Source organism: Raphanus sativus, chromosome 3 (assembly GCF_000801105.2).
Source record: "Raphanus sativus cultivar WK10039 chromosome 3, ASM80110v3, whole genome shotgun sequence".
Classification (NCBI taxonomy): domain Eukaryota; kingdom Viridiplantae; phylum Streptophyta; class Magnoliopsida; order Brassicales; family Brassicaceae; genus Raphanus; species Raphanus sativus.
In genome coordinates this window covers 17,857,090-17,866,591 of record NC_079513.1, presented here as the reverse complement: position 1 = coordinate 17,866,591, position 9,502 = coordinate 17,857,090, and the positions used below count along the sequence as shown (strand labels likewise).

The 9,502-nt window shown below is 31.0% G+C and overlaps 1 protein-coding gene across 1 annotated transcript; it reads right to left on the bottom strand.

Annotated features, from left to right (window-relative positions):
• Positions 1–371: 371 nt before the first annotated feature.
• Positions 372–2,192, bottom strand: LOC130509590 (gibberellin 2-beta-dioxygenase 3-like). Its single transcript, XM_057005738.1, has 3 exons — positions 1,696–2,192; positions 1,285–1,624; positions 372–666 (listed from the first exon to the last, which is right to left on the bottom strand). The coding sequence occupies exons 1-3, from the start codon at positions 2,094–2,096 to the stop codon at positions 400–402; spliced, it is 1,008 nt and encodes a 335-aa protein (XP_056861718.1). The 5' UTR covers positions 2,097–2,192; the 3' UTR covers positions 372–399.
• Between the last annotated feature and the right edge of the window lie 7,310 nt (positions 2,193–9,502).

Below are 9,502 nucleotides of genomic sequence, written 5' to 3'. Positions count from 1 at the left end.
TAGTTTTATTTGGGTTAATTTTGGTTAGTTTTGATTAATGGGTTTAATAATTTCTGTGTGAATCAACAAAATAAATTAAACTAATAATCGATAATCTATATTTCGAAAAGATTTCCAAACTGAGAGTTTTAACAGAAACCCAAAATTGTTTTGGTTTATATAGTTCAGATAAAAAACCAGCGTAATTGTTTTTCTTCTTAACGTTGGATTGTATAGAGCAAGCCAAACAAAATATTGATATAGTAAGAGGAGATGAACATTGTATATAGAGCAAGCCAAAACAAGATAAGAAATACTAAAAATAACTACAATACATAACAACATAATTTTTTTTTGAAAACTTTGTATTTTCTATTATTTTTCTTGTCCAGACTTATATGCTAAAAAGAAGAAAAAACCTCAAACACTAGATATAGAAAATGGAAGTTGTTTCTCAAAGGGACCAAGCCTATAGTCGCCAAGCTTAGTCTTGTAAGCAGCTGACTTGTACTGAGACCAAGTAAATTCTTTATAGAGCCAGTCCTCCTGCTTTGGGACAAGGCATGACAACGGTGCAATCTTCTCCGTCAACGGAGGACCTGCGAAGTAGATCATCGATAATCTTGATCTTTTTGTATTTGTCAGCACTCTGTGTTTTACACTTTTGAATCTTCCATTAGTCATCACCTATGTACGCACCCAAAAGAATAATTAGAAATGTGTGACTTCTTTGTGAACCAATAATACAGTATCAGTTTCAAAAGTTGCATGTCAATCATGATTCATGCCATGGTTCAGCATGATTCATGTCATGGTATTTGTCACGTAAGGGTGTGGTCTACTAGTCTGCACGATTTTTCATTTATTATAGAGCTCTTTATTACATAGGAAAATATATTTATAAATGCAAAAGTCTACAAGAGAAACTTAGAACAAATGAGCCGATCATAAAAAGAAATAAATCATAACAAACCTGAACTGGATTTTCTAAAATTTGAAGTATTACCCATATCATTTAGATTATATTTTTCTGAATATATTTTAAGCACAGTTATTTATATTCATACTATATATATGTACGTATGTATGTATATAGTGAAATTCAGTATACATATTAAAAGTTTTGTATAATTCGGACATATCTTATTGATTTTGTCAAAAAAAAAATTCCATTTGTAAAGTTCCCCAATTATAATGATTGAAACTAAAATAGATTTAAAGAGATAATGTTTAGCATTTTTTTTTGCTCAAAGATAATGTTTAGCATTTAAAAAAAAAAAGAAGAAGTAGAAACAGAAAAGCTACCTGAAGAGTATCTCCGACAAAAACGAAGAAAGAGGAGTGATCAGGTGGAACATCGACCCAAGTCCCATCTTTCAAACAGATTTGCAAGCCCTCCGTGTCGTTTGACCTGAGAACTGACACTAACTGTGGATCCGTGTGCTCACCGAACCCAACCTCTTTCTTGTCTGGAGTCTCTTCCTTCTCCGGGTAATGGTTCATCCTCAGACAAGAATCACTCTCCTTCACCCTCACCAGTCTGCTTAGCTTCTCTTTTGGCTCTATCTTTAGCTCTTCAGCTACCATCTCAAGAACTTTGCTCGACATGTCCTTCATCTCCTCCATGTACACTTCCACGGTCTCTCTGTTTACCTTTTAAATATTAAAGAATATGGGAGAGAAGACAAGAAACAGGAGAGCTTTGTTTGTCTTTACCTGAAAGTTGGAGTGGTTTGCCGAAAAACGGCTGTGGTTTTGGTATCACTATTAGCATTGAGGAGAATATACTCAATCCAGCCTACATCATCATTGGGTCCGATCCGTTTACTACCGTACCCAAACGGGTCGGCTGGACCGGCCTTGTCTTTATGAGACTGTGGCAAAGCAAAGAACTTGACGGCCTCTTCTTCCAACTGGGTCAATAGCTCGGGTTGGACCCCATGGTTGATGACTCTGAAGAACCCTAACTCCTCGCATGCTTTCACGATTTGGGTTTTGGCGTTTTGGTCGGTTAGATTTACAACCGGGATTAGAACCGGACTCGGTTTGCATTTTGGGTTTACATAGACTTGGCTATTATTAAGAGTGACTGGCTCTGGCTGTAACATAATAACCATGGTTTTCAAGATTGTTGAAGATAGGAAGGAAGTATGAGAATGAATTAGCTTAACAAGGTGGTTGTTTGGCTTTAATTTATAGTTTGCTTGCGTGTAGGGGAAGAATTTTTATTTTAAAATACTGTTTTGTTTTTTCTTTTATGTTATTTTGTTCAGTCTGTTTAATGTAATTTTAGGTGATTTATTTTGATGAGAAAAAATATATATTTTTAACTGGGAAAATAACCAGTTCTTCATCATATAATCTCTAATAAAAATTACATATTGTCTGAAATTTGAATCTCTGGTTTGGTGTAGAAACATTTAAAGTTTGACCATAAAGCTACTATTTTTTTGCATAAAAAAGATTTTGTTATCAAACAAAATGGAATTCATTTCATTGGTTTATTATGAAGGATTAAATTCTAGCTAGAATAATGGTAATATACTAATATGTTATGAATTTAAAATTAATAAAAATAAACTCAAATCAATCAAAATTATTAACATTAATCAAAATGGTAAGAATGAAATCATATAGTATAAGTATATCATTTATAGTTAGTCATCATGAATAATGGAAATTTTGAGTGTTAAATATATTTGTTTTAGTTTAGATTAGACTCTTGACAGATGAATGATATTTAGAGGTTAATTGGCAATGATTGTAGATGATTTGGACAGTTTTTTTTCTCTAAAGCATTTTTTTATAAAGAAATCATATTTTACTTTCAAAAATAAAACCACAATAAAAAAAGTTAGAAAAATAAATATATGTTTTTAATCAAATTTTCTTCAGATTTTATTATGTGCTTTGTAAATTAATATATAGTAAAACAGATTAAAAACAAAACAAAAAAAATTCAGTCTATTTTATAAAGTATAAAAACTAAAACTACAATACCAACCAAACAACCCTCTAAAATCACAAGATAATCTAATGTTTTTAGAAATAACAAAAGCTGCTTTTTCATTTATTTTTCGATGTTTAAATTAGAAAAAAATATGTTACCTTTTGAAGAAGAAAAGTATCTTAAAAGGATATTTTAAATTTGAATTACTTTCAGTCATTCGAGAATTAATGCAATCGACTGAATATGGATATTTGAGGATATATCAAAACAAAGCCCAGAACGTGAGAGAGTTTGATCTTTGGAAAGTTTCCCCATCTTTTATAACTATTTATAAGAATATGCATATCAATCCATTTATTTGATTCAGAACATCTCCAACCTATCTCTAAAACTCTATTTAAAAAAAATCTATTATAATTTCTTTTTACTTTAATGTGATCTTCAGTCATTAAACAAAATATAGTGTTCTTAGATTTATACAAGAAAATATAGTATTCCTATATTATTGAAGAAAATAATAGGGAAAAAATCACATCTCTATTTTTTCTATAATAAGGATCTGTAAAAATAGATACGTAGAGAGAGGATTTTAGAAATCAAATGCATCGTTAGTTTTTCACCTTATGTTTTCATCGGAATGGGCATCATTTCTTGTTATTCACAGTCAAATTTAGCCATCATTAAATACCATCACTACTAGAGTACTAGTCTACTAATAATAGATCTCACGTAATTTTTTTTTTTTGCTAGGATGGCGTAATTAATCTAGGTTTTATCCTCGGACTGTGTTTCTTTGAAGATGGACCATACATATGTAACTTTGAAGATGGATCATTATATAATAATCTGTTACGTGTTCTATAATAGTTTCTAAGTTATTCTTGATCAATATTATATCAATATCATTAGGAAAAAAAATCATTTTAATCATTTTTTTTTGTTTTGACATCGAAAAAATCATATATGAAAGCATATGATAGGGGAATAAATGACACACGATGGAAAAGATTAAATATGCTTTTTTTAAGAGCCAAGCCCCCATCTTAGGATTAGTTTATGCTCTCTACGATCACGAACATTAATTAAAAATAATCTTAAAGAGCTTTAAGTGAAAATATAAATATATTTTAATATAATTACTTATATAATTAGATTTAATAAAATAAATTACATCACTCTATCATGAGTCTCTTGAAAATTCTCCTTTGAAAACTTCAATTCTTTCTCTTTGATATTCTTATTTAAAAAAAAATTATTGAATAGTAACTTCATCGAGCATATTCTACAAAAATATTATAAAAACTAAATATTAATATTTTATAAGTAATTAGGTTCTACCGTTCTAGTTTAAACTAAAAATTAAATCATTTTGATAAAGATACGTGGAAAGACACTCCCTCTGGTGCAGACAGTGTCCATAGAACTGGCCGGCTTGGTGCAGTCATACGTGGCCAGTGGGCACTCTGCTTGGCTAGAAGACTTGTTCAATCGTGAAAGACACTCTCTCTGATGCGCCTTTCTTTGTGCTCTTTCTAGTTATTTCTTATGTTGGTAGCTTAAGAACTCTTTCTCTTTTGAAGGTTTGATCCTCTGTTTGTATTGATACTGTCAAGCTTATGATATAAATTATGATGGAAAAAAAAAGATACGTGGAAAGAAATCATTTAGATGATGACAATGGATACGCTGATACCCATATCAGTACCGTGCAAGGGTATCAAGACTCAAGAGGCTTAAGACTATTTTAAAATATATATGGGTCCTAAAATATAACAAGTAAATATGTAATTTATATAGTTTTGATAGGATACAAAATCATGTAAAGAAAACCATAATATACTATATCAACAAAAGAGAAGGTAAGAAACATCAATGTATAAAGAAGATGGATGGTGCCATGAAAAAAAAAACGAGGCAATGTGATGTATCGAAAATTCTTTGAACATCGATAAAAATAATGAGAAATATATCTAAATCAAACTAAGACTTTTGATTTATAGTGTTTTTGTAAACTTGTCCAGAAAAAAATATTATTTAACTCATAAAACTTGACTTGATTCATTTTTTTTTATTTACCATTGCGATTTCTTTATTGGTTCATGATCTCTCTCTCTTTCTTATATTCCAAAAGTATATACATAGAAGGATTCGAACCAGGTCACCAACTGCAAGTGTTGAGAAATCTTAACACAAACCACTATTAGATGTTACACTTTAGAAAATTTGGAGCCCATAAAATTTTATATATATTTTGGGGTCTAAGGCAGATGCATTTTTGAATACACATGAAGCACAGTTCTGATCCAGATGTTCTCAAATGTTTTTTAATTGAGATGGCGACCTCTCTCAGTTTTAATTAAAAAAGACAATTATAATACTATAATTTCACTAAAAAATTACGGTGGAATTGTTCTTCGATACTTCTATTGAAATGCTCAAAAATGATAGAGGAAGAAAGATAAGAAGTTTTTTTTTGCTAAAAAAAGAAAGAAAGAAAGATAAGAAGTTACAAGGAGGGTTGCAGTTTTGGTTCTCTACAAGATGATGGAGATTTTCTAGAAAAGTTTACTTAATTTTTTTTGTAAAAACTCATAAGAAAGGACACACATGTTGTAAACAGTTTTTTTCTTTTTGAATTAAATTTAACATTCAATTAAAAAAAAGAGAATGCTCAAAAATCAATTGTTTTTAATTATGGTCTATATATACATATATTAGTTTTCAGTATAAATACGATTTCATATCAAAAATATGGAACCAGTATTTATTTTGAGACGCGAAAGTATATGACATACATCAGTTTCAAAAAAAAAAGTATATGACATACCTTTTTTTGATCAAAAAAAGAAGTATATGACATACATAAAATAAATAAAGCAACGTTCACTGAAAGTTTTCTTTGAGAATATAACCATCAATAAATAGCATAAAATCTTCTTTGCCAGGTGGAAGTGTTGGGCGGTCTAATAGTACACATCCTTTTGGGTTGCTAGATATTTTGCCAAGTACGAACATCATGGTTGTACTACGTCCAGTTACATGATCTGCACAATTTTGGTGTCATATGTACGTCAAGACTTTTTTTCCAAAAAAAAAAAGATTCTATAGTCAGAGTGGGTAATATTTATATCTTATGTGTAACTTACATGGGATCTTTTAGCAAAAAAAAAAAAAAAAAAACTTACATGGGATCTGGTCGATGATTTGTGTTTGATTGTTTGTAGCAATCAACCGTATCGACTAGCCAAGTACCCATAAGTATCGACACGTATGATCTTCTGATCATTGGAGTGTATTAAACACACACTGAGCCGTCGAAAACTGAACACTTACCCTTCCCGTGGGTTTGATGATGTCTACGAAGTACGTGCGAATGCGTGATTCTGTTAATAGCATGCTTTTGTCTTTATATATGAAGATATTCTGTCGGATCATTGGAGGAAGCATGTCATCGGTTAAATTTGGATTTCTCGTAGATTTACAACTTAAAAATCAATTGATGATAAATATATTATTCTAACTTTTTATATATTATTTAAGATTCTCTTAAATTTCTGATATAAGCTATTTTATCCATATTCCTTTTTAGAAATGATAGTTTTTATACCATAAATTTCAAAACTTTAAAATATTTTATATTCAGTCGATTGAGTTTAATATAACAGTTATATCCAATCGAAAGAGTCAAATATACAGTTATATCTGATCAAAAGGATTGAATACGGCAATTATATTAATTAAAGGTTTATGTTGTTTAAAATTTGTGCTCTGATACCATGTTAAATTTGAGTTTATCGTGTCTATCTAATTTAAAACTAATTTATGATAAGTGAATTGACCATAAACGTGAATGTATTATTTAAGGTTTCCTTAAATATTTGACGTAGAATGCTTTGTTCCTAATATAATCTTTCAATACTTAAGTACTAATACTTTTTAGGCTATATATTATATTAAGTGATCCAAATCGTGCTTGACTTAACCAATTACAATTTGAACGAATAAAATAAACTGAGATTAAACGAAAAGTGAACCTCTTCCGATTTCAGGAGAAACACTAGAGTAATCGGGAAACAAAGTGTCCCCTAATCGATGCCACCAATTCATCTTGAGCAGCTGTAGCCATCAACAACGACGTGAACAAATGAACAATGAGAGTTTTATGAATTTTGAAAGATATTATTTCATTTGCTTAAGTTGTATGTGATTACAATGAAAACTATACAAAGAGAGTAAAACAATTTAGAATGACGTCTAGCTGTGTTGTGATAATTCATTAGTTCTGATATTGTGACACATACTAGTTAGAGAAATTGAGAGGATGAGGTGTGTTCACTGTCCTATGTTCTATGAAAATGTCTCTTTGCCTCTTCTCTAACTGAAGTTGTAGCAACCTCTTTTTTGTAGCTTGTTTGGTGATGGGTCTCTGCTTGTTTGAGGTGGGTGGAAGATCCACACCGAATTTGTACCTCAGCGCGAAGAAGCTTTGTTTAGAAAGGGATTTGGTGAATATATCAGCTATTTACAGAGAGGTTAGAATGTGTTTGACTATCAAAGAACCATCTGCAATTTTTTTCCGGAAAAAATAATGATGAGTGGCGAAGTACTTGGATTTCTTGTGAAGAACAAATTAAATGTCAAGTGAACAATACAAAGATTGTCACAGTAGATCTCTGAAGGCTGGTCTTGAACATCACCAATACTTTTTGACATTAAGGAGATCCACGCAAGTTCAACTGTAGTTTTTGATAAAGTTCTATAATCAGCCTTTGTTGAAGAAATTGCGACTGAGTCTTAACATTTAATTGACGAAGAAATCAAGTTAGATCCAAGGAATGTGCAGAATCCTCCATTGGACCGTTGTGTCTCTGCATCCATCCCAGTCTATCGCTGTATGCACAAACCAGGGAGTCTGAGTTGGAGGTGAGTGAGAGTCTCATCTGCAAAGTGTCTTTAATAATTCTTAAGATACGATTGAGCAATAAATGTCATAGATGGTGGGTATGTGCATCTTCTGACACACTAGGTTCACTGCAAATTGACTGTATGGCTTTGTTAGTGTGAGATATTTGAGCTTTCTAGCCAAACTCATAAATTAAGTAGGATCATCAGAGAATAGCCTTTTTGATGTGGTACACAATTAGTCAAAGAGGATTGTGGTTGTTGTCCCAACATCATCAACAGCCTCGATGATGTCGCCAGCCAGGGCCGTTTAACAGCACGTGTAATTGGAGCGGTCGAATATGATCAAAGTTAAAAAATAAAAGAAAATTTGAGTTTTTTTGAAAATAACTATATAAGGTATAATATAAAACTTATAAATTTTTATACATAGTACTATAAATTTTTAAAACTACTCAAATACATCGTTTAATATGTATTAATATTTTTTTAACAGAGTCTATAAATAATTTGAGATAGCCGCCGGCTAACATGTACATGTCACTAAAACAACTGTAAGTGCCAAAGAACCTTCGTATGAAGTTTTATCTACTATCAAATGAACAAGAAAATGATTTTTTTTCACTGTGAGACGTATGTGTTGGCAGTAGAGAGGCGAAGATAACAATACATTTGTGCTCAAAAAGTTAGAAGTAATAGAGGAGAGAGAGCCATATATATTTTTTATTTTAGTATTAATACATTTATATAATATAATATGTACTTAGAGCATGTTTAACGCCAAAAACCCTTTATTGTCTCTTAAGTGGGCCACAGAGAAAAAAGAAAGAGAGAAAGAGAAAAAACAACCGATGAAACACAAGAAGCAGCGACACGTGCAGTAAAAGAGTAAGGGACGTTCCTTCCTGCGCTTAACTAAGGTATGTTCCTTCTCTTTTTTCCTTTTTTTCTTTTATTTTAATTGCAATTACTTTTAAGAACCCTTCTTAAGGCACATCAATAAACATGCTCTTAGGCGGTGAAACTTTTTTTTTTTTGGAAAACAACTTAGGCGGTGAAACTTATACATTGGAAATGCATATATCTCTGAGAAGGGGTGGATCTAACGTATCAATGGGGTGCAACGTCCGCACCCACTTTTTTTTTTTTTGTTTTAAAGAGCGCACCCAACTTTTTGTGTTAGAAATTTGGTTTTATAAAAGGGAATTCGGCCAAAAAAATCACGAACTTTGAACGAATTGCCAAAATAAATCTGAACTTTTGGACATGCCAAAAAAATACCAAACTTTTCATTGACTTTAAAATTTATTAACAATGTCTTTATTGACTTGTCAATTTAGCACGCCGTTAGCAAACTTAACAGAAAAAAATTGACGTCGTTTATTGTTCCGTTAACTGAAACGACGTCGTTTTTGTTTCACATGATCTGAAAATAAAAATAAGTAGAACTCTGGATTCGAACTCGGGTTGCTTGGATGAAATGATAATGTATTTAACCACTGGGCTAAAGGCGTTTTCAATATAGTTCCAAACACATTTAACTTTATTTGGTACTCATTGAATATAAAAAGTTCTCTAAAAACATAAAAGATCTTTAAAATTACAAAATATTAAAAAATAAAGATTTTGTAAAAAACAAATTGAACTTAGAAATATTTTTTTTCTTTAAAT

Excerpts from the sequence above, each read along its gene's own strand:
- LOC130509590 (XM_057005738.1), bottom strand. The coding sequence starts at position 2,096 with ATGGTTATTATGTTACAGCCAGAGCCAGTCACTCTTAATAATAGCCAA. Across the intron at positions 1,625-1,695 it reads CAAACCACTCCAACTTTCAG|AGAGACCGTGGAAGTGTACA; the intron begins GTAAAGACAAAC and ends AAAGGTAAACAG. Across the intron at positions 667-1,284 it reads TTGTCGGAGATACTCTTCAG|GTGATGACTAATGGAAGATT; the intron begins GTAGCTTTTCTG and ends GTGCGTACATAG.